At 37.4% G+C, this 25,909-nt stretch overlaps 1 protein-coding gene across 2 annotated transcripts; it reads left to right on the plus strand.

Moving 5' to 3' along the window:
• The first annotated feature begins 14,180 nt into the window (after window positions 1-14,180).
• On the plus strand, window positions 14,181-25,469 carry TAF8 (TATA-box binding protein associated factor 8). Of its 2 annotated transcripts, XM_014055238.2 has the most exons (8): window positions 14,181-14,265; window positions 16,152-16,308; window positions 17,869-17,967; window positions 18,776-18,838; window positions 20,430-20,554; window positions 20,842-20,989; window positions 21,975-22,117; window positions 23,947-25,469. In XM_014055238.2, the coding sequence occupies exons 1-8, from the start codon at window positions 14,224-14,226 to the stop codon at window positions 24,088-24,090; spliced, it is 921 nt and encodes a 306-aa protein (XP_013910713.1). In that variant the 5' UTR covers window positions 14,181-14,223; the 3' UTR covers window positions 24,091-25,469. The 2 variants fall into 2 exon arrangements, with proteins under 2 accessions (XP_013910713.1, XP_087576112.1); XM_087719986.1 differs by lacking the exon at window positions 17,869-17,967 and having other exon boundaries at window positions 14,205-14,265.
• The last annotated feature ends 440 nt before the right edge of the window (window positions 25,470-25,909 follow it).

Consider the following 25,909-nt stretch of genomic DNA (forward strand, 5'->3'; position numbering starts at 1 on the left):
CAAAGCAACCTTGCAGGTTTTCAAGATCATCTGGAGAGGCGTTTTTTAAAAAGGAAAACCCTGCAGGCACCCAGCGACAGGGGCCAGGAGTGGTACCGGCGTTCCGGAAGTTAATTACTTCCGGGTTCACCAACGATCCGGTTCGTGCGAACCGGTGCGAACCGGGAGGAACCCACCCCTGTCATAGAGACTATGGAAAATAGGAGCACCAGCCTTACCCTCACTGCACTTTATTTCCTCAGTGCATTTCTTTGTGAGAAAAAAAGGGGGGATTACGGGAAACGTAGCTAAAAAACCTCATCCATTCACTTGCCAGTGCAGGATCGGGCAAGAAGGGGGAAACTTCAGGAGGCAGGCAGCAGAACAAGACCAGAACTCCTGTCAAGGAGAAACTGCCAGGTCCCCATACCTCCAGATGAAAGAGAGCAAAAGTGTTCTGAAGCCATAACTGGGCAGTAGTTAACCGATTTAGTTTTTCAAACCCCAGTATCTTTTTTTTTAATTTGCTACACTCTGATAACTTCAAAAATATCATTATTTTTGAATTTTGTAAATGATAAATTGCATGAAGAGGATGTTAGGTTGCCAAGGTGGCGCAGTGGTTAAATGCAGCACTGCAGGCTACTTCAGCTGACTGCAGTTCTGCAGTTCGGCTGTTCAAATCTCACCGGCTCAGGGTTGACTCAGCCTTCCATCCTTCCGAGGTGGGTAAAATGAGGACCCAGATTGTTGGGGGCAATATGCTGACTCTGTAAACTGCTTATTGAGGGCTGAAAGCCCTCTGAAGCGGTATATAAGTCTAACTGCTATTGCTATTGCTATGAATTCACTGCTGTTTCTAACCTCCAAAACTCAAACTTTTTGACAGGGAAATGAAGCCACCCTTTCACTGCCGATCACATGCCTTTCTATGGCAGTCTATTGACTCTATCATTACTCCAAAGCAATTTTGGTGTGTAAATTTTAATCTAATATCTAAATTGGATCATTGCATGTGCAGTGCCATTACACTGACTTGACATATAGAAACTTTCACCATCATTTGATTTAATTTGTCAACTGAGCAATTTCGGAAAAATGTATAGTACTCTTCTGAAAATCATGGTCAAAAGTAGCCCAGCTAGTTGTAGATATGAGGGAGGGGTTGCAAGAATTATTGAGAGCATTGAAGGAGTCATCCCAGTGAATGTCAGTGGAGTGTGCCATTCTGTTAGCATCTCGTGGATTACCTTCCTTGGAGACTCATACTTAAGAAGTTCTGCCTGAAGCCTAGGAATGAAGAAGGCTAACTGAAAACTTGGTCAATAGCAAGGGATCTCTGTCCACCTGGAAGTACCCAAGGACAGATATGGAGAATAGGTGTGCTGGGGCAAACTTCAGAATTGCAAGTTTTGAATGGCCCAAATATAATAGTCTAATCTTGTGGTGTAGGATGGCTCTCTTTCCAAAGTGGGCTTAGCTTGTGTCAATAAGGATCCTGCTTAAACTGGTAGGCACTATGCAAAGTATCGGCCAGGCAATTTGCAGGTAAAAGCCCATTGCTTAGTCTCTCCTGCAGCCAATGCCACAATGGTCTGGCCCTCGAGGACAGTGACAGTCACCTCCTACACAATAGTGAGATTCATTTTTTTTTACTACCCGTTCTGCGGGCATGGCTTGGTGGGCGTGGCATGACTTGGTGGTGTAGCAGGAGAAGGATACTACAAAATCCCCATTTCCTCCCGATTAGCTGGGGGGGGGGGGGCGAGCCCAGCCAGAATTTCAAAATTTCAAAAAATTTCCGCTACCGTACTGAACCAGAACTGGTCAGAACCTGCTGAATACCACCACTGCTCCTACAGCTGAGTAAAATAGCCAAGAGGAAGTGAAGCAAACACATAGTGAATGAAGGATGCCACATAGTATACACGGGGGGTGGGGAGGGTGTTAGAATAAGAGAGAAACCTCTATTTTGAAATCAGAACATAGCTTTAAAGTGTTCAGCTATAGGCTGAGGATAACATGCAGGCAACTTCGTTACTTTTCTTTGTGTATCAACATGTGTAATCTATCATAGTATCACTGTGTACATTTACTTCCAACACATCTCAACTTGTCATTGTCTGATTATGAAACACATTAGAGACTTTAGAAGTTACTGGGTGAATTTCTGCAGCTGTGGAATGAAGATCTCAATTAATATGACAGACTTGTTATAGAATCAGGAAGACGTGCCATTTTGAAAGAAATGTGTAGGAAGAAGGGTGCCTGCGTGTGGTGCAATCAAAGCTCTGCTCCATTTTTAGATGTACTGCATGTGCCACACACATATGAAAAAAGGACAAGGCTTCCATTGCATCAGTGCAGATGTCATCTTGGCCTTTTTGACGACTCTGTATCTGTATATGTGGTATGAGCACAGCATAGAGATATGAGAAATTATGGTATTGTAGAATACTCTCACATAAGACAAAAAAAAAACCCCCCAAAGCAGAATGGTGTGAATAGCAGTAAGACTGAAGTTACTAAGAATAAACTAGGAAACTTTATGGGATTTAAATACCATAAAAGGGTATAACTGTAACACTTTAGACTTTCATTTGTGCTACATACTGAGGCCATCCTGTTTTGTTGTTACTCACTGGAAACTTCTGTATTTGTTTTACATCTGCCTTTGCTGTATTTTGCTCTTTGGGATGCACAATTGTCCACTAAGCATTTTATGATATTAGGTATTTAGTACTCATGAGTTATGTAAGACTATAGTCTCTTGTTTTGCATGTGCATACAAACTATTAACTTGATCTTGTTAGCTAATTTATATACAGTTTTATAAACCGTTTTCAGTTACAAATGAAAGAAGCCTTTGAAGCTTGTACTTGATGGAATCAAAATATGAACAGAGGAACACTTTGCTGTTTCACGACTTCCCTCTAGTGGTAAATATTTGTTATGGGTACAAAAGATAAACCTTCCCTAAGAATAACTGCTCTCCTTTGTTAGCTTACTTTTTAATAGCAATCCAAAAAGCAATGGTGTTTCCGTTCTAATTCACAAACACTATTACACGATTCTTTATATTTCTCTAAGCTGACTCCCAATTCAGTACTGCATGTGCATTTTACTCTGCTCTATGTATTCACTTGGAACCAAACTATAGGCAGGTTAGCTGGTTTAATGTTATATTCTCAAATCCAAGAGGTAACACAAATCCTTTAGCACGAGTGGGTTCTGTCCCCATACCCATTCCCTTCTTTTCTCCATTTCTCCACTCTGAAATAGGAAATGTTCCCTTTTCCCACCCCATTTTTCTGGAAGAGTTGAATTTTGATTGCTTACAGTGAGCAAAATTCATATTTTCAACTATAAGCTACCAATAAAAATGCACATAAAACTGCACAAATACCTTAAAACATGTTTGCATTAATTCATTATTGGTCTGAATTTACATTTTAATATTTTAAGAACCAGCTGGATTGCTATTAATCTTATTATTACTGACTAAACTGTAGATTTTCTATGAACGTGCTTTTCTTTAGTTTCATAATTGATTTTACCTAATAATTTAATGTAGTCGTTTTAAAAGGCTGATAGAGAAATCCTCTAGGTTGTTTTCCTCTGCTGATGAAAATAATAGGAGCCTCTCTGTATTATTATTTCTGATTTCTAGGGAACTGCTCAGGTTGCCATTTTTTTATCTGGTCAGGCAAATCATTTCTCTCCTTAAGCATTGTGTTTTGGGAATTTTCCTCCCTCGTGATATGATGGGGAGGAGACCCTCTGATGTTAGCATGTTTTCTTTTTAACCTAACCCCCTATTTTAACCAAAAAGTCTACATTATTTCCCTCTCTAAACATTATAAAATTCTAATTTTATATTGTTACATATTTTATCACATGTATTTTTCCCCAATTACCTGCCTACCCAGGGACAGTGCATACTGATTGTTCACCAAGCAGTGAACAATTTTTCTTCCTTCCCATCTGTAGTTTCTTCATTGAAGATTGTCTATAGAAAAAAAAAACCTAATAGGACAAATAGTGGGAGATTATATTGGCAGACATCATCATTTGGGACTCTCCTTACAGTAAATGACTCATCTGGAAACAAGCCAATAGCATTTTTTGTGCTTTCAAATTTACAAAATCAGCTTAAAGTCCAAATATTTAAAGACCACCCCCCTCAAAGCTATCTTACCAGAGCTTTAAATATCTTCTGGGGAGGCCCTGCTAGTAATCCCATTCATGACAAAGGTAGGGCTTTCTCAGGAGGACGGTCTCAGCTGGTGCCCATCCTTTGGAAACCTCCTCCAGAGCAGGGAGCCCTAACCTGCTGTCCATTCAGGAAGGCTGTACAAATTATTCTGTCTTCTAGAGCCATTGGGATTTAATATGGTTTTATCACTGGATTTTCTTTTTATTGTTTTTGCGGAATTGTTACAATGATTTTATAATAATATAATTTTATTTGGCATTTTTGTTGCTGTAAACTGCTGAAAGCCCCTGATAGAATACAAATTATTTAATAAAAAATTAGGAAATGTGTAGCTGTTGTCTACCCATTGTTTTGTTTGAACAGCTGAAATCAAGCCTGTTCACACAAGGCAATTCTAGAGTAACATGTGCTTCAGGACAACCTCCCTCTTAGACTGCTTTTTAAAAATGAATTATGCCTTGCTTTTTCTGTATTATCTTCACTGACACTGTTAGTTTTATTGTTTTCTTGAAGAGATATTTTATTATTCTTTTGTAAATCCTTTTGGATTTTTTCATGAAGAATTCCAGTATAAAAATAAAAAAAACAACACCATAGAGTAAGCTATCTTTTTCAAATTCACTTGCAGTGGCAACCTATTACATATTACCTGGCAAAAGAAATCAGTGTTTCTTAAAATCTCTCCTTGGAGTCCAGAGGGTCCCCCAAGACCCAATCAAGGGTACTCAAAATTCAAATTTGCCAGCCTATGTTGAAATCCCATCAAACAATTGTGAGAATCCACAGTAGCAGTGAATACTTCGATTTCAATATTTAATGCAATACATATTGATAAATATAACCCATACAAACAAACACCATTTTGGGATCCTGAGAGAAATTTTTTAAAACAAAGACAGTAATATAGAATACAATAGATTGTATTTGTTTCAGAAGTTCCTCTTTTTGGCTTGGTTCTTTAATCCAGAGATACGGAATTTGTGGGTCCTTGATGTTCTCTGTGATTGGCTGTTTTCAGAGGGCAGCAAGACCACCCAGTTCAACCCTGAGCTACGCACATTTTTTTCTATCACACAATTTAATAGCCTAGGGCCACATGTGACTAATGGAAGCCTTCAGTTTGGTCCAGCACAGCTCCCTATAGGTCAGAAATTAAAAAGTTTGATGCGATACAAAAGGGAAATGATTCAATCCATTGGGATGAATATTATTTGCTATGTTTAATTAATTAGTATAAATTAATTCAATTAAAATTTATTTTTTGTCCTACATCTCTCCATCCTGGCTCTGCCTATTTTTTGGGAGAACGATCTCTGGAATCCCATTCAGTGCTCACTATGAACCTCAAATTACTGCATGCTGCTGCTATAAACAATTGTAAACATGCATGTTATTTGATCTATATTTGACTACATGCCTACTCAAAAATAAAAAGTTATGAATATGAGTACTCTTTTTGATGGGGGGGTACATCTTATAGAACAAGGAAAGTTCAAGTAAATATGTGTATAAACTGTATAAATAGATCTGTGCTGCAGGCTATTTAAAGCTGAATGCAAGATATGAAAACACTGCAAACTATTGTTCAAGATAATTTGAGAAAAGGGAATCATTCACCAAGAGTGCTAATAACTACTGCTAAGTAGGCATTCTACATGAACCTGCAATTTTATTGCTATAATATTTATTATTAATTTAAAAACTCAGCCAAGATTCAGGCGGCTAACACATACAACTGTAATGTTTTGAACATATTTTTCTCTCTACACTATACAGCCTTCTGATGCATGAAATGAAACTCTTACTCTTAACTCAGACTATAGGCACACAATCTTTCCAGTAGCTCACACACTAGTTGGTAACATCTTAATTTGAGGCTTGATTGGAACATTATACAGAAGTTATTGAAAGACAGTAAAATGGACATCAACAATCTCACACCCTGCTCAAAGTTGTGACAGCAAGTTTAAATTTTTGACCTTAACTATCAAGAAAAAAAAACAATTTTAAAACTGGCATGCCAGTGACTTCTTAAAAGTCAGGATGCCTGGTCAAGATTAAATTGCAGGTAGATTTCTTATCACTTTCTAAAAAGAGAAAAATTCAGAACATAACAAATAAAAGGTTGTGAATTTCACAGATGAGACAGAAAACCACAAATGGGCAAATATAATCTAGAAAGGCATGACTCTCCCATATTATGGGAATCCCATAAGCCCTGCAGATGTTTATAATGAAATTATATTTAACTATTTGGGACAGAAAGACAATACAGGCTATTTTTTTAAAAAAATTCACCAATATCACACCATAAGATTCTTTATCTTTTCTTTGCAACAATTCCTAATGGCACAAGAAATCTCCATCAATATCTATCCCCAAGAAGAAAACTCTTCTTTCACAGCAAAATAATGTAGAAAAATTACAAACAATAACTCTTTTCAGCTTTATGCACCAGCCCAGTAAACACAAATGTTTGATCAGAAAAAATATGTCCAAGATAGGAGCAATAAGCTATACACTATGATTTAGGAGTTTGATTTTTTTCAAAAATAAATGCTAAAATACTAAACTGTATATATGCACATTTAGGTAAATAGTGTTCTGTATACACAAATCAGAATGTTGATGTTTAAAAAGAATGAGAATGGGCATTTAATCCTTTTCAAATTATCTGCATTTTATGTAAATACTATTATGAATAATTTCATTTCTTATGCATATTTGTTGAAGATTTATTTTTCTAAAATATTTCACAAAATATTCACAAATATTTTACATGCAGGAGGGAGCATGTAAACAGATGCACAAGGGAACAACAATAAATGCATGAGAATAGTATATACAAGCACATTAGTTTGGTATACATTCAAGATACAATTCTCTAAACTTAATCTGAGCTAAGAGTGAGCGTACCAAACTTAATGGATTTAAATTACTGATGATTTAATATGGAAAATGACTGATTTAAATCACATGGATTTCATATGGTTCTACTATATGACTAAGTTTAGTTCCAACCTAATTACATATCATCTAGGACCAGTCAATGTCAGATTCGAATATAAAAAATGTGTCCTGTTTTTTTTTTTTAAGGAATATACTGTTTCTAATTTTTGGAACATGCACTCAAGTGTTTTGTTATTTACAAGTTAAAGAAACTGAGCAGCTTCCTACCTTATTGTTGACTGTCAACAGTTCTCCATTGTTTTTTTTAAAGCAGCATTTCTTATGTTCCAACTTATTTTTCAAAGTTCAAACTTCCTAATGTTTTTGCTGCTATTAAACCTATGTTGCTTGGTGTGATATGGCAATTTAAATCGACTCAGAACAACAGCTTTCTCTGATAGTTGTTTACATTTTTATGTTTCAGCATTCTCATTGGTTGGAGCAATACCTTCTCTCTGCCACATGTGTGATAGTTAAACAGGAAGTGGGGTGCTGAGGGGCTGTAAAACGTTTCCTGTTATACAGTCTGCTATATACGCATATATGCTTTGATATTCAGAATAGTTCTGCTAAAACAATCACTAACTTAGAAGAAAGCAAACCAAAAGATAATATATTCGATTAAAAGAGAAAATGAAATAGCACTGTAGTTTCCCCACTGCAACAATGATCCAACAACCCTTTCCCCCAACAAAAAAAAGAGAGAAGAGGATGTTTATAGAACACAGTTTAAAAATGTGCATATCTCCTGCAGAATGATGAACCTAAACAGTTACTACTGAATTGTGAGATGTTTTGAGTCTATTTTGAACAATGAGCATTGCTCTGATGATCTATTTGTAGCTTGAAAAATGGGCTCTTTTTAAGTCCAGCTGTGTTTTTCACTCAGCAAGTGGCTCAGGGACATCAAATTATACTATAATGTACTGACTGGCAGACACTGATCTGAACGCACTGGCTCCTGGTTTGGAATATAAATGATCACTGCAGCTTTTGCCAAAAGTTATTTGAGTCTTTTTCCAAAGCACAGCTGGCCCATACAGAACTAGGAAAGAGGCTACTGTGCAGCACAATCATTCCAATTCCTTAAAGTCCCTTTAGGCTTTGGAGCCCAGCAAGTAACCGAAAAAGACAACCATCCTTTCTGCTCCAGCCTGCCTTCATACAGAGGTACAGAACATATAATTTTACAAAGGGTTGTTTCTTCCCTTCACTCTTATGTTAAAAACTTTTTTTAAATAAAAGTTTTAAAAATAGAGGAGCGTTGTCTTTCTGTGCTCTAGAATGTCCTAAACAGCTACACAAAAGAACCACTTCTTTAAATGACTGTGGGAGACAGGTAGCACTATATTACTGGAATGTTGCCACAGTTCTCTGCTATTTGCTCAATATTTTTGTTCTTTTCTGTGCATATTTTCCAGGAAATCTGAACACATAAAGATGAGCATACAGAGTAGATGGGATGGGAGGCCACATACAGTACATAGGACTCTTTCATGAAATAATACTTGAATGCTGGCACTTACATAGCAAACATTTCAAAATACTACCTAACAATCCATGTTTCTTGTAACTTTCAGAAGATATATCAAAATATGTATGAAATCTAATGTACATTAGGAAGCTAGCAAGATATAGTAGTTAAGAACTCAAAATCATAGGGCAGGAAGGGAGCTTGAGGGTCTTCTAATCCAACCTCCTTCTCAAGACCATCCAAGCCATATGGTTCCAGTCTATTTTTGAAAACCTGTAATTATGGAGTACCCATAACCCCAGGAAGCATGGTATTCCATTGATTCTCTCACTTTCAGAAAATTTCTCCTTACTTCTAGGTTGCATCTCTCTTTGACAAGCTTTTACCCATTACTTCTTGTCCTGGCCTCTGGTGCTCTAGAGAATAAGTCAATCCCCTCTTCTTCATAACAATCCCTTAAGTACTGGATGACATTTATCAGGTCCCCACTGATCCTTTTCTTCGATAGGCTAGACATGTATAGGTCTCTCAACTGTTTGTCATATGATTTAGCCTCCAGACCCTTTATCGTCGTTGTCTTCTGTGCAACTTTCCATGGTTTCAAAAACCTTTTTGTATCATAGTGACCAGAACTGAATGAAATGTTCCAAGTGTGGTCTCACCAGTGTGGTGTAAAGCAGTACTATCACTTCTCATTGTCTTGACATTATCTCTCTATTGAGGCAGCATTAGCTTTTTTGGCAGCTGCAGCAAACTGCTGGATCATACTTAAATGGTGGTCTACTAGGACACCTACATCCCTCTTACAGTTACTGCTGTTAAACTAGGTACCACATATTCAATATCTGTACATTTGGTTATTCCCCCCCCTCTCCCTCTCCCTCTCCACCCCCAACCTTATAGGATTGTTGTGGGTAAAAAAATAGGAAGAGCTATATATGCCATTTTATGAGCAAAATTCAAACCAAAAGATCGGCTATAATATTGTGGGTTGGAAAATAAGACATAAGCAATCCAAATACAAGAGAAAGACTTATATAAGTGGTAAAATGTGGAAAGGCAGGCTATTTAACAAAATTGCAAGCACCTGTGCTGCTTTCTTTTCCTCCCATTTGAGCCTTTCCCTCAGGGTCAGCATGGCAGAGTTGCCAATAAAACTACAACATTGACCCAGTGGGGGGGAAGAGAGTGTTTTGTAGTTTTGCAGCCACCAGCAAACAAGGTACCTTGGGCATTAACGAGAAAATAAGAAATCTTAAAAAAGAAGAGATTTAAGGCAGAACAGGCTTAAGAAAGAAATGATGAAGCATGCTAGTAATAGTATAGAACAGATTATAAGCAGGTAATTTTAATAGAATACTAGTTATTAAATGGTAATAGTATATCGAGCATAGTATAAGCTTTGTCATGGTATAGTGTAATGGTAATTATTTGTTGAATTTGAAAAGCATCCATCTCGCTAATAAGCCACTAGGCAGTGTACAATTAAAACAAAAATGAATTGTATTCCAGTGGGAATCAATTAAAACAAGGATAAAATTAATAAAGTTAAAAAGATGAAAGGAGGGTCTTCAAGACACCAACCCAAGGTTATATGTTACTTTGTGAACCCAAGTGAGTCGGCAGAATGAGATCTTCAGATATTTCTCAATGGCCAGCAGAGTGGGTGCCCGACACGTATTACTTAGTAATAGTTTGGGGTTGCAAAAGAATAGAATATATGAGAGTTGCACATCGCTTTTATATGATTTTACAAAATAAACCATTTCCCCAAACCTTACAAGGAAATATAAAGAAACCAAAGCCCAGTACTTTTGTTTGTCTCTTGAAACTGGGTCAGTCTAATTAGATATAGTCTAAGAAATAACCAGTAACAATTGGTGATAGTGCTGGGATTCGCTCAGACTCAAAGGATTCATTAAGTACTGTACATGAAAAGTAAACATCTATAGAAAAACATAGCCGCGTCTTATAAGACCTGCCTGGATCTTTTGGCATACAACATGAAGAAATGTAATGATGCGAGGAAGAAGGCGGGGCCTAGCAGTGAGAAGACGGAGTTCCAGGCTATTCCTGAAATTCCCCTATTCTGAAGGAAATTGAACGGTTCGTTTCGGACCCAAGCTGTCCTGGAGAGACAGTGAAAGGTTGGAGGAGATCCAGTGACCCCAGAAACGTTCGCAAAGTCTTTGGGGGCTTGGAATTTAACCTCCTTTGCCAGTTCCTTCTGGATTAGCTGTAAGCTAACCGAAACTGCAGGTTGCCCCTAAGAATGGTGTGAGTGTTTTCAACTGGTAAGCTGATTTTATTACTCAAAGAGATACAGTCCGCATAAAAATTTAAGCTAATTGAAACCAAAGAACAGAAGAATCTAGCGGCGAATTGGTTTTTTTTTAATGGGTTTATAGCCGGTGGTTACCCTATTTCTTAAATGTTTTAAATGCTACTTACATGGATAAAGGAAAGATTACTTCAACATCTCCTCTGACTCTCTTTAAGTGGGCTGTAAATCAATTTACTATAATTTGGCTCTTTACAATTTGACACTTTTATTGCTTGGCTGTGTTGGTCTAAGATCAGATAAGATTGCACAGCTCCCAGCTTGTTTTTACTTGCAAATACCTTAAAGCTTCTAAAGGGAGAAATATTAGCTGCGTCATAAACATGGCGTCTATTCAAGTTTCAAATGATTCATTTCAAATGATTTTCTCTGCGTTTCAAAAGTTGTCTGACACGTATGATAGATTTGAAAAAAAGCTGGACTATTTGTTGTTTTTAACATCAAAATATGAAGAAAAAAGTGAGAACGTTGAATGTTTGAATGTTCCTGAAATACAAATGAAGAATGTCAGAAATGAAGTTTCTCAATTTGCTGACACTCCGGGCATCTGGTTTAAAGATTCTCAACTTGCTGACACGCCGGGCATCTGGTTTACTTCGGAGGGAGAAAGAGATGCAACGTTTGAAAGGGGGGCAGCCATACAGAAGATTTATTTCAAAAGACAGAGCGCAGGAGGAATGAGAAGCATTAAAGAATTTATACTTTATGAAACATCATTTGCAGAATTTCCGATACCACCACTGAGAATTAAAGACAAGCTGAAAAGTGCAACAAGCGTAGGACAACGATATTACATCAGAGGCATCTTAAGCAAAAAGGTGCGAAGATATTCCGGTTTGGACTTGCTTATAAAGACGTTTGGTGAACTTGTTCCACGAATGGCAATAGGATTAAGGAGGTTTTGTTATTGGAGAGACACAGGCTGATAGATGGAAGAATACAATTCAAAATTAGCTAAACCTAATTACTCTTATTTGTAGTAGACATAGCTGAATAATAATTGATATTGATAGTAATGTATATAATGTGGAGTTGATATGATAAATAATAATTGGATATGAGAAGGGAAGGTTGGAAATATTTTTGGACCATATACAAAGGTTATTAATCACAATAATTATCACTATTAAAAAATAAAATAAAACTATATACAGTTAAATGTTAACTAATATGGGGAAAATGTTACGATATACGATATAATTACATAAAGAAGGGAGAATGATAATAAACTATATGCATGGAAGATGGAATTTTTGGTATTAAATATTATGGATGTTCAGCTAAAACAGGATATGAGGATTTGATGTTAATAGAGGATTTTACAAACAAGTAAATGAAATGCTAGCATGTGGTTATGGATTAAATCTTTGGCATAGTTAAGGATGAAGAATGTTTAAATAACTGTAGTCAACTAAAAGTGGAGGTATAATGATGTCAATATGGTAAACATTTGAGTTAAGATATTTGAATCAATATGAATTAATGGAAGAGATGCACCAAAACATGTTGTAACCAGCTGATATACTTTTTTATAATATATACCTGTGGTTTTTTTTTGTTTTTTCCCCTCTTTTTTCTTCTTTTGTTTTTCCTTCCCCCCCCCCCCCTGCCTTGTTTTTTGTTTTATCTTCTCTGTGTTTTGATTTTTTCTTTTCCCACTGGTGTGGGCATGTGTTGTTTAAGTAACAAAATAAAAAAAAATTTTTTTTCTTAATAAAAAGTAGAATAATATGATTCAGTAAAAAGAGAGATTGTTAACAGGGTAAAAATATGTTTTAATTAGAATGTGTGGAAATTATATTAAGAACCTTAAAGCTGATAAATAATTATGCTATGTTGATTATATAAAACTTGAAATTTGAAACTTGAAGATTCATATTTTTAATGGAAAATAGATGGAAAAGAAATGATGAATTGTTTATTTTAAAGAGAAAGAAAAATCATATTGTCTGTACATGTTAAAAACTAGAAATTGGAAAATAGGAGAAGAAAAGTAATACGGTTAAAATTGGAAATAATGGAAATATAATGTAAAATGAATGATGTCTTTTGAAGGGAATGTTAAAGGAGGACTTTGGACAATGCTCTGTTCACAAAAGACTTTATTATGTAACAAAAATAAAATAAAAAAATTAATAATAATAATAATAAAAAAGAAATGTAATGATGCAAGGGAAGGACATACAAATAATGTATTTTGCTTCTGTTTATATGAAATGGATAAGGAGAATTTTGTTGGGTTCATGGTGCTCTCTGGGGTTGTTTTCTTGCAGAGTTTTTATGACCAGACTATGTAACATCAGTGTGATGAAGAGTGTGGTTTGCTGGGTGCTCATTTTGGACTGCATAAATACTAGTACACAAATGATAACTCCAGACCACATAAATATGCTGATAACATCAACATTACATCTAAGACAAACTAAAAAAGGGGAAAAAACTGTGAACCAAACCAGCCTTGGAAGCAGCATTCCAAAGAACAGGACTGATTGCAGATACCTAAGAAAACATAATACACATTTTTAAGGCAGTAGGAGATAGAAACAATAGTAATTTGGAAGTGTGGTGTTCTCTTGATTCATGGATAAAGCCGTATTTTACCAGAGCCAAATGTAAATGTGTCTAATGAAGCTTAATATATTTAACATTTAAATGTGACAGATGAATATAGAAAATAACTTTAAAAATTGTATTCATCTGAAATTAAATTAGTAGATTTAACATGACAGAAGTTTGTAAAGCTACTATCTTACAAACATGTTATTATCCCCAGCTTGCAAATGTGTTTGAGCTTTGTACTGACATTTCGCGACGGTGTATTTCGAATGTATTGTTTCATTGGGACCACTGTTTACAACCTTCTCCTCCCCAGGACAGATAATGCTTCAGAAATCAAATGGCTAATTATCAATAACAATTATCGATCAAATCAAATGTTCAAGACACTGATCACAGCTTTTCCTAAAAGTAGGACCCACCAAATCTAAGGGCGGCAATAGCCAATTACAATTACATTCCTCTCGGTTCATTTGACTTCAGACTCATGGGAACGGTACAGTTAAACCTGCTCATTACTATTACCGAGTTTATTTTGTTTAAGAGCATTCCCATCCCGCGTGTTTAAGGCGGAGTAACAGTTATCACACCCCAATTCCCCGTAGGGCCGAAAACGCGCTTTCAGCCCGCCTTCTACGTCTCGAAACTACAGGTTCCACAAGACACTGCGCAGCGGCGCATGCTCATATATACTCCTATGAATCCAAGATGGCAGACCCGGGGACTGGTGGGTCTAATACCTTTAGCACGGTAAGGATGGATTCCGGGAAACTGGTTTCTTTTTGTGGTACATCCTGTAGATTAATCAAATTGGGTTCTGGTAGCCTTCTCAGGCTCATTTCGCAGCGTCTCGGTTGGGGCGGCGAGAGGTTCCGAGCAGGGGAGGTTTCTGTTCTGACACAATCTTTAGAGGCGAACCATTTATGATTTGAGGAATCCTTTGATTCTGATTGGCTCCAGAAACTGTCTATCCCCCCCCTTTTTTTTTTCAAACGGTTCCGAATCGAGGGACGGAATTAAGTTGCTCTGCAGATTTCCCAAGTGTCTGCAAAGGGCGTAATAAACGCCTGGCATGTACGGTGGCATCCCAAACATGCACACAGCTGAGATCGGCACATGCATGTTTAGGAAGCCAAAACTTAAAATATATATCTTTCCCCCTTTTATTTTACTAGCTCTTTACACAAGCGTTGTCCACCTGGTGCAACAGTTCTTTTATTCATAAACTTAAGGATTTTGAGCGAAAATACTACTAGATTTAAAGCTGTTCTATGCGTCCAAACTCTGTCCCTGTCATACATGTGTGCAACTTCATGATGCATGTACAAAAAAGATGAAATTTAGATTTAGTGCAGGCTGTGCCTTTTGCACATTCTGAGGAAAAACCTAGATTTTCCTGGGATTGCATAGTAGTTTAGGAATTTAGGAAAGTACAGAGTGTACCAAGAGTCAGACCTCAAAGATCAATCACAATATTTTGATTTTATTCAAAGAAAATTGCTACACTTAGGAATGTTTAACAGTGTCATGGGTCAAATAAGTAAGGGAGTGTTTAAAAGAAAATGGCAACCAATCCAAACATTTATTGTAATTTATATAATTATAGGATCAAGCTTTTGGTACACCCTGCACATATTAGCATTTAGGAGGTGGTAAAAGAGTGGTGACATATGATTGCACCCTGCCAAATACCTCTAAACTCAAAACAAATATTTTGCTGAACCTGCAAGGCTACCATGTAAGATCAGTAAAAGCAATGCTCAAACAGATGCAGAGGAGGTATCCATGGTGAGTTCAAAGGATCTTTTGACTTCTTTGGATCTGAATACTGTCCATTGCCAATGTGTCTCCTTGAAACTTTTTTTTAAGCGCATCCTCCATCAGCAGAGTTGTCATAGTGTTGAGTTCTGGTGACTAAACTGTGTTGATAATTTGTGTAGCCTTAGACTAATTGGTCAACCTGAACTTGATATGAGAAGAGGAAAACAGTGCATATTTTAGCAATTTTATTGTCAGGTTTCATGAATTAGTAGGAGGAAGCATTTTTCACGGTTAAATAAGATTCTGCTATCTCCAAATGCTTACATTAATCATTTGTAATTGATTTTTATTTTTAATTGTACATTACATAAACAACAGAATATCTGAAATTTGAGCGGCATATAAATAATATAAACAATTTTTTGCTATAGTCACTGAAAGTGGATTGTGAAGAAAGTGCCTGGATTTTCACATCAGTAGTAGTTTGGGAGCACCTTTTCTGCCTAACAAAACTTTGGTTACAAACTCCTGATTTTTTGTTATTCAGAGTTTCAGACTATGGTTTACTGCTATTCACATATAGCAGTAAACCATAGTTGGCTTTGCAGAAGGATTGGGTTAATAGGATGTTATTAGGTTAATAGGATACACATAATGGCTTAATATTATATGCAAGTTAATCCATTTTGTCTTGTTCAGCAAATCACATACCAGTGCTGAAAAATCCTACTTTAGTGTGAGTTGTGAACCTATATGAATTTTTGTAAACTCTTTGATTAATAACCAAAACCACTCAATTATTACCCTTGTCATTTTCTGTATTTTTTGTGTTGTTCTTTCATTCATTCTGTTTTACCTGTTTTCTCTTTAAATAGCGATCAGGTAGTAAACATTCTACAACCCCAGCAGATAATTATTATCTGGCTCGAAGAAGGACTCTCCAGGTAGTAGTTAGTTCATTGTTGACAGAGGCTGGATTTGAGAGTGCTGAGAAAGCTGCTGTAGAAACCATGACAGAGATGCTTCAGAGCTGTGAGTATTCCCAATTATGATAATAGTGGTATAAATAATTTTTCCTCTGTGAAATCCATTAGTGTTTGAGAAAACAATTACCAAAACTGAATGAATAGCAAAAACACAGGCACTTCTACTCTCTGCAGTTCTGTTTATTTTGGAGTGTCTTGAAAGGATTCAGCAGTGTTGACTACATCTTCTGTGATTTGGCCAAACTGGGGGCACAGTTCATTGTGAGAATGCAGACAAGGCATATGAGAAAAAGACTGAGAATCTTCCTACTCCATCTTTGTGTTGGTTATTCAGCCAAAATTTATTTTGAAAAACTTAAATTATTTGGTCAGTTTCTTGACATTCTTATTTTAAAAAAGGAATGTTGCTCTTTTGCCTCATAGATCCCTCAGAAAAATAAATTTAAGGACTTGGTCGTTTACATTTATATTTGTTGGTAACAAATGGATAATGGGAATTCATTCTCCTTACAAATGTTCTGTGTACATATTTTTGGGATTTGTTTAGGAATTAGGAATGATTAGGATTAGGAATGATTAGGATTAGGAATGATTTCTGCCATTTAATACCATTAATTGTTGTAGACTTGCTAAATATAGAATGGAGCTTCTTGATTGATTCTACTATAGAATCAAGTAAGAAACTCCATTCTATATTTAGCAAGTTTACAACAGTTAATGTTATTAAATGGCAGTACTATTTTTATAGAACTATTAGCATTATCATGCTGAACAAAAATGAACAATCATGGAATCCATTGCTTGCTTTAATTTTCAATTTAATTCAATGTACAATTTAACCTGTGAGATCATAGAAACATTTCACAACTCCTGCATATAGACTTATTCTTTAGTGTATTGGTGTTTTCATTTTGATTATGCTTGTAAGATTATGTATCTAGTTTGTTACATCCAGATCAAACTATATCTGTGTGTGTGTGTATATACATATACACTCATACAGTTAGGAATCCTTTCACTTTATAATGAAACATATTGTATGTTTGCCTATTCATTCAGCCCTGGGAAATGCTAACATCCATTTTTCTTTAAAGTCTAGTTTGTTTAGCAATTCTTGAAACATAAAAATGAACCTCTTTGGTCAGCCTTTCTTGTTTTGCATTTATTTTAAGGACATACCTTACAAGATGGTTAAAGACTCATGTTCCAAAATACTATGAATAGTATATAATATAGGAGAATAATAGCAGTTTTATCCATATCTCTCTTCCTTGGCAACCTAAACACTGGAAGAGGGGAGAATTACATTTTTATTCCATCTTTATTCTCTGGAGTTATTTCCTCCTCCTATTTTCCCCAAACAGCAACCCTGTAATGTGAGTTGGATTGAGAGAGAGTGACTGGTCCAAAGCCACCCACCCAGCTTTTAAAGCTAAGGCAGGATTTGAACTTACAGTGTCCTGCTTTCTAGCCTAGTGCCTTAACCACTAGACCAAATTGACTTTTCAGAGATATCGTTTCCTTAATTCAGAAGTGGGTTGATGTTGATAATGTAAGTGACTCTAGGTTTCAAACTTAAGTGCTATGGTGAACTCTCTTTTGTCAGATATTTGTGAAATAGGGAGGAGTGCCAAGTCTTTTTGTGAACATACCGCAAGGACACAGCCAACCCTTTCAGACATTGTGGTCACCTTAGTTGAAATGGGTAAGTGCCAAGACGGTGGGTTTATTTTCATGTTCCTGTGCTGTAGATGCGAGAGTATATATCTTGTGGCAATTGATATGGCTTATCTACATAGGATATATAATTGATTTCTTCAAAATGAATCCTAAATTTACTGAATCAAATCATGAAGATCAGCAACCCAGAGAATTTTATAGCACTTTGGGGTGCCTTTCTTCATTCTGGAGTCTGAGTGCCCTTTTATTTCATCCATTTGTCCTCCTTTTTCTGAGCAGTAGAGCTGAATTATCTTTATATAAGGTTTTGGAGAGATGATGTACATCCTGAAATATAACATTCAATGTAAATACTTATGCAGTAATATTCAGTATGAAATAGATTTTACACACATTTTTCTTTGATCTGATAAAAGTGAGAACAAAGCATCTGAGTGCAGATCATGTGCACGTGGATACTATGTCAGAGCAGCTGAAGACAACGTAATCCCTTTTTCAATTTTGTTTACTGGTACATCCTATTTTGTGATTGACTTTAAACATGTGATTGACTGCATTCTTAGGAGATACATATCAACTTGTCAGAACAGACTGATATATTTGGATATATTCTTGTTCTACTGGTCCTCTGTAGAACTCTGTAGAGCAATATTTCCTAATGGGCAACTTCCAAGTAGATAAACTTCAGTTCCCAGAATTATTCAACTAGTATAGCCATTGCTAAGAATCCTCAGACTCGAAATCCACAAACTGAAAGTTACCAGTTGGTAAATATTGTAGTAGAATCAAGAGAGGGGACTTGCTCAAATGCTTTTTCTTTTCGTATATTTTAGGCTTTAATGTGGAGATGCTCCCTGCATATGCTAAACGTTCCCAGCGGATGGTGATCACTGCACGTATGTAAGCTGTTGTCTAGTATCCTGTTACTACTTTGTGTATGTCCTGAGAAGAAGTTTGGAGTTTGGAGTTTATTCAATTTGTAGGCCGCCCTATTCCCCGAAGGGACTCAGGGTGGCTGAACAAAAGCCAAGGGAGGGGAAATTACAAAAAGTAAGACAAAAACAATCAGACAATACAAACAATTTAAAAGCACAACAGACACAGCAAATTTGAGTGGGGGGTGAACCCAACCCCAGGCTTGCTGGGACAGCCAGGTCTTCACGGCCATCCGGAAGGCCCGAAGGGTGGAGAGGGTCCGAATCTCCACAGGGAGCTCGTTCCAAAGGGTCGGGGCAGCCACAGAGAAGGCCCTCCTCCGAGTAGTCGCCAGCTGACATTGGCCGGCAGATGGAATACGGAGGAGGCCTAATCTGTGGGATCGAATGGGTCTGTGGGAGGTAATCGGCAGAAGGTGGTCTCTCAAGTACCCAGTGCAATGCATTAGTTCAAAAATATGCTTAGATAACGTATGCTAATTTATCTTTAATATGGTATTGTATTCTCAAAGGTAAGAATAATTTCTATAGCAGGCAAGCGCATTAAATAAATATTTCTTTATGTACAGTACCTTTTTCTGTTTGGAAGCCTGCTTTTCTTGAAATCACCTTTCTTAGCTATTTACATAGAATGAAAGGTTAGCCTAGCTGACTTATGTCTATTATACATTACATGGCTTTTCACGCTATTACATTAATCTTTCATTAGAAATTTCTGTGGTACTCTTAAGCAATACATATATGCAGTTTTAAGCAGATTTAATGGCCATCAAACTTCTGTTGAAATCAGTAGTTGAAAGAGCATCTGGCAGATCTTTAAGAATCTCCCATTGAAATCAGTGTGTCCATATCTGGGTGGGACTATTTATGCTGATTCAGGGCTGATAATAGTGATTTTTTTTAGTGATTTTATTAATATTTATAGGCCGCCCTTTTCCCTGAGGGGACTCAGGGCGGCTTACATAAAATGGGGAAGGGAGGGTACAGACAATAGACACAAAATAGTACATAAAAGTAAAATAGTAAACAACATTCATTCATCATTCGGGTAATAGATATGGGATGATCCCATTTTTAGAATATCCCATTTTTAACAGCCATTAAAGGAGCTCTGTCCTCTGCTTAGCTGTGCCCCATTCTTATCACCTATCATGTCAGTTAAGGAATTCAGAATGGCACAGTTGAGCCCTAAATATGAACTGGTTGTATATGGATCTTGTTATCCTTTTATCCATGTTCCTTGTTATTGAACTTGAGAACATGGAAAAAGTACATGATGGCACTGGATTGATAATCAATGGAAAAGAGAAGACGGTTCAGAGTAGAATTTTCTATGGTTTTGGTGGTTTCAAATTAGTTAACGTGTTATTTCAGGATTGGTCTGCATTAAATATTTTGCTTTTTCATATTTTGTTTCCTGAACAATGTTCTTATTCCTTTTGTCTGAACAAATTGTCATATTAGATGGCAGAGCCATTGCATTATTTTTCTTTTCAGTTGACTGATAGCATCGTGGTAGAAGTTGTCATCAAATTTCCATTTTCAATTACAGCACCTGTAACAAATCAGCCTGTCACCCCAAAAGCCCTGACAGCTGGACAGAACAAACCTCATCCTTCTCACATCCCTAGCCATTTCCCAGAGTTTCCGGATCCTCATACTTACATCAAAACACCAGTAAGTCTTACATAAAATAATCATAAAGTATTGTTAAAAATACATAAAGTGATACAGAACGATATGCAGTAGAAATTTCCTTTAGTGTTAAATGTGTGGTCCTAGAATAGAAATTCTTTTCTGCTATTTTTGGAAGACATGCCATGAATAAAAAGCTTTGATTCTCCATTAGATGTGCATGAGTGACTGGCTCTTTTGCCCCCCCCCCCCCCCCCGAGAGTGGGAGAAAGGCATGTGATAAGTTAATGCATAGTCCTTATTTATGTTTTCCCTTCCTTTGCCTACAGACTTATCGGGAGCCTGTACTGGATTATCAGATCTTGCGAGAAAAAGCTGCTTCACAGAGACGAGATGTTGAAAGAGCTTTGACCCGCTTCATGGCAAAAACTGGAGAGACACAGAGTCTTTTCAAAGATGATGTCAGCACTTTTCCTTGTAAGAGGTGTCTAGGCTGCAATTGGGGGGAGGATACATTGTTTCAGTATAATGCTTAGTGCTTAGGATCAAAGGCAGGTAACTTTTTTTGCAGCTGGGCATCATATTGTTGAGATGGTAGAGATAGTGGGGGCTAAAATTGTTGGAATGTTTCCTTTTGTGTGTGTTTTTGAGACATGTAAAATATGTTTACTAAGCCTAGCAGAGCATGTTTGGTCTAGAGATTAAGATGCTGGACCAGGAGTGGGGAAGCCTGAGTTCCAGCACTGCCTTTAGCCTGGAGACCATCTACATCTTGTGGCAGCTCCCTTGGCCTCAGGCCAAGCAGCAGAGCCAAGCTTTTAGATGTTGGGGGGAAGGCCAAGAATATGGGGGCAGATCTCACCTCTGATGGGAGAATATTCCAGAGGGTGGGGGCCGCAGCAGAAAAGGGCCTTCTCTTGAATCCCGCCAGCTGAAATTCTTTGGCTGACAGGATCCAAAGTAGGCCCTTCCCACTGGAATGAGAGGGGCAGGTTAGTCCCATTGGGGTAGGGTGGTTCCTCAGATACCCTGGATCTATTCCATAAAGGGCTTTAAAGCTGATGACCAACACCTTGAATTGGATCCAGAAACAAATAGACAGTGAGTTCAGCTCACATAACAGCAGTGTCATGTGTATCACCTGAGGGGGAGGGGTCTCCAGAGCTGTCTGTGTTCTGTACTAGTTGTAGATTCCGAATATTCAGGGTAGCCCTGTATACAGCATGTGTAATAATCCCACTGTTAACAGATATTCAACAATAACATCCATTACACAGAGAGTTACATTATATCTCTTCACAACTTATAGGGCAATAAATGATCTAAAACAATCTGCTTCTTTCTTGGTAAAACCAATTTTCCTTCTTTGCTTCTTATATTTTAGGCAGATTATCTGAGAGAAGAATCAGAAATCACTTTTTCTGATTGTTTTCTAAAATAATTTCTCCTTCTTTGTCTTCAGTGATAGCTGCCAGGCCTTTTGCAATACCCTACCTGACAGCTCTGCTTCCTTCTGAATTGGAGATGCAGCAGATGGAAGAGACTGATTCGTCTGAACAAGATGACCAGACAGACACAGAGAACCTCGCTCTCCAGATGAGCATGGTAGAACTCAAGATGTTTTGCTTAAGTCGATGTAATATAAGCACTAAATTTCTGGAAACTCTGTATTGAACTGCCACCTTGTAAATGAAATTTGTGGATCAAGTCCCAATTTGCTACATAATCCTACCGTGTTTTCCCCAAAATAAATCAGGGTCTTTTGACCCCTGAAATAAGTGCTTGGCCTTATTTTCGGGGAGTTCTTATTATTTTTGAGGTGCAGGAGGCCCCTTAACCTCTGCCCATGGACCGCGGATCAGTTGATCCAGAGAGGGTTGGAAGTTCTGTGTCTGTTTCTGGCACACTCTTGCCAGCCCTAGTGTCACTGGGCCTGCTGCTCTTTTTGCAGCTGCCACTAAGAGAAGGAGCATGGTAGCTAGGGTTTGCGGGTGCAGCTTCTGCAAGTCCATTCCACATGGATGGCAAGTATCTATGGGGTGCATGGGGCATGTTCCCCCCTTCCCCCTGCCAGGAAGTGGCAGGGACTGGCTGCACATGCATTTAACTATTTTAGAGGAGGGCTTATTTTGGGGGAGGGATTATTTCAGTGCATGTGCTCAAAAGCCAGATTGGGCTTATTATATGGGGACGTCTTATTTTTGGGAAAACAGGGTAGATGCAAAAAATGCTTAAAAGTTAGAAGACTTTTGGAGCAAGCCTGCCACATGGTGGTGTAGTTTTCCTCTGTGTAATACAGGTAGTTCTCCATGACCACAACTGAGCCCAAAATTTATGTTGCTAAGTGACAATTTTGTTAAGTGAGTTTTGCCCCATTTTACAACTTTTCTTGCCACATTTGTTAAGTGAATCACTGCAGTTCTTAAATTAGTAACACGGTGGTTAAGTGAATCTGGCTTTTCCATTTATTTTGCTTGTGAGAAGGTCGCAAAAAGGGATCATGTGATCCCGGGACATTGCAACGGTCATAAATATGAATCAGTTGCCAAGAATCTAAATTTTGATCACATGACCATGAGGATGCTGCAATGGTCATAAGTGTGAAAATGGTCATAAGTCACCTTTTTTTTGCTGTTGTAACTTTTAACAGTCACTAAGTAAACTATTGTAAGTTCAGGACTACCTGTATATCCTTCTTCACTTTGGGGCAACTTTTGATCTAGAGAAGAATGAACTTGCTGTATAAAGGAAGAGAAACGTAGAAAGGAAACATGCCCTTGGTTTTGAATAGAACAGACTAATGTTGCTGCAGTCTGATCAAGGTTTATACTGATGATAGATGAGAGCTATGCTTCCATCTTTATTTGGCAGGAATCTGGCATATGGGTTAACAGGTGGATTAAACAGAGAATTAAAAAAAAACTTTGTGGACAATTAAGCAGCACTATAAGATAGGGATCACTTGTTCAATTGTTTGAGAGAGGATATCTATTCTCCATCTCCCTTAGCAGTTGGGTAAGCTTTGCCTATGGCAACATTATCCATTAGTGGAAGCTATCTGGTTAAATGTTAAAATGGCAAAACATCCATTTAAAAACAAAATGATCCCAGATCACCAGAGTTCATAGTAACACATCCTCAAAAATACATAAAAAGCAGGATTATTGCATGAATTACCTCATTTTTCCCTCTTCTTCAACAGCAGCTTTTAATCCTGAAAAGCGAATCTCATCAATGCTCAGTCTTGTACTACTTTAATTCCAGAATAATTTTTCCCATTATTCAGCAGAATGCATCATATTCTCTGGGATGTACCAGGGTTGTGTGCCTGTTGCATGTTGTATATCTGTTTCTGTTCCATCTTGGTTTTTCTTATGGGTACTAATTTTTCAGTTTTAAATCTGATAATATTCACTTTATGTCTTATCTGCCAGGACGATTCAGGAGCTGAGAAGGAGAATGCATCAGTACTTCAGCACAATACTTCTCTTTCTGGCAGTCGAAATGGAGAGGAAAACTTGATAGACAATCCTTACCTCCGTCCAGTGAAGAAGCCCAAGATTCGTAGGAAGAAATGAAGTGAACAAATTGATGGAGCAAAGTAAGAAGGAACAGTTTCTCCTGATCTCTGCACAGTTAAGATAGGGCACTGGAAAGGCAGAACAGCCCTCCTGGTTAAGAGCCAAGTGGAAATACTGGATTCCCCAGTTCCTGTTTTCTTTATCTCCAGCAATTTTTGATAATTTAAGGTGAAATCTGAAAGAATGCCTTAGAAGCACTGATGGCTACATGGATTGAAATTTGTCTCTGCATAAGAATAATATGCTGCTATCTTACAGTAGCTGCTGCAGCTCTTCATCCTCAGGAGCATCTTCTTTCCAAGAATTGCAAATGGATCAGTTGGGTCACTGCAGAAGTTTGTCCTCTCATTTTGCCAAGTCCAGAACTGGAATTCCTTCTTGTTTTCTAGCTCTTTGGTTTCAGGTCATCCCTCATTGATCTCTACTGTTGTGCCTTTAAAAACTGAGGCTGTTCAGAACTACTCGGCTGACTATTTCTCAAGATCTAGAAATATCTGAAATAGAAGGTCTGGACTAATCCTTTCTCTAGCATGCACTATTGGGAGAGGAAAGAAGGGACAGTATTGTCCAGGTGTAGACACAAGGTTGCTAGCACATCAATACAGAGTTTAAGAATAATTTCTGCAAGTGCATTTATAGTTCAGCACATTGACTGTAACTCTTCTGTCTGGCTTCATACAGCCCAGAGTGTTTTGTTTTGATTCTGAGTTTTTGTAAGTTTGTATTTTCTGTAATTTGTCAGAATTATTTTATATCCATCTCTTATTTCCAGTATTTCTCTATAAAGCAAGGTGCACATACAAAACTGAAGTTTCAGGAATCCCATTTGCTATCTCATTTGTTAAATCAGGAGTATATATTTTTAAAATGTCTTTCAGAAAAGGCCTTTTCTATAGGGGACAAAAGAAGTAGAGCTACAGCAGATAACGTTTTCCCTTCATTCTAAAAGGGCAGCAGCTGCATTTCATGAAAAAGTGATGATTTTCCAGCAATTGGTTCTTGCTGTCTGGAAATTTTGGGGTTTCAGTTTTAGCCTTTACTTTTAAAAAAGTTTACAGAAACAGCTCTGTTACTGGTTTTCACTGGCTGATAAACCTTGCAGCCATTGGGATTTTCTGCTATTTCCCTGATTGAAATGTAAGATGTAAACTTAATTAAGGAAAATATCGTGACTTCTATCATTATATTGCAATGTTCTTCAAAGCATGCTTTACCTCTGAAGTGAAGGGACCATTCCTTATTCTGTTTTCTCTTAGTGCTCTGATTTTTTAGCACTGTGGTTGGTAGTAAGGTGGGGGCATTGATTAAAATCTAAGTAAAGAAATGTAGATTCTACTGTTTTTGTATCTCAAAAATAAAATAAACTTCCTTATACATTTAAACTATCAAGAGTCTGAAAGATTAAAAAAAAGAATCAAATGCTGGAGAAAAAAAATTGTTCTGAGCCAACAAAGGCTGCAATATTCCATTTACTCTTTTATTCGATCTTTTATTAGGTACAGTGTACATATTATATCCCCCTGTAATCCCTTGCATCAGGGTGGAATTGGGGCAATTGAAAGGAGCTAAGTGTGTATTGGCCAGATGCCCTTCCTGATGCCAATGCAGATTTCGCAGCTGATATTTACTCATTGTGCCTACATAGCCTGGAGATTGTGAGGCGCATTGGTTAGAACGCAGTACTGTAGGCTACTTCTGCTGGCTGTCGGCTGCCAGCAGTTTGGCAGTTCGATCCTCAAGTTGACTCAGCCTTCCCTCCTTCCGAGATCGGTAAAATGAGGACCATATTGTTGGGGCAATATGCTGACTCTGTAAA

This window comes from Thamnophis sirtalis, unplaced genomic scaffold (genome assembly GCF_051295495.1).
Source record: "Thamnophis sirtalis isolate CommonGarterSnake01/CBP01778 unplaced genomic scaffold, rThaSir2_p1.2 scaffold_7, whole genome shotgun sequence".
In the NCBI taxonomy this organism is placed as follows: domain Eukaryota; kingdom Metazoa; phylum Chordata; class Lepidosauria; order Squamata; family Natricidae; genus Thamnophis; species Thamnophis sirtalis.

Coding starts and splice junctions, on each gene's coding strand:
- TAF8 (XM_014055238.2), top strand. CDS start 14,224: ATGGCAGACCCGGGGACTGGTGGGTCTAATACCTTTAGCACG. Junction 14,266..16,151: donor GGTCTAATACCTTTAGCACG/GTAAGGATGGAT, acceptor CTCTTTAAATAG/CGATCAGGTAGTAAACATTC. Junction 16,309..17,868: donor GACAGAGATGCTTCAGAGCT/GTGAGTATTCCC, acceptor CTCTTTTGTCAG/ATATTTGTGAAATAGGGAGG.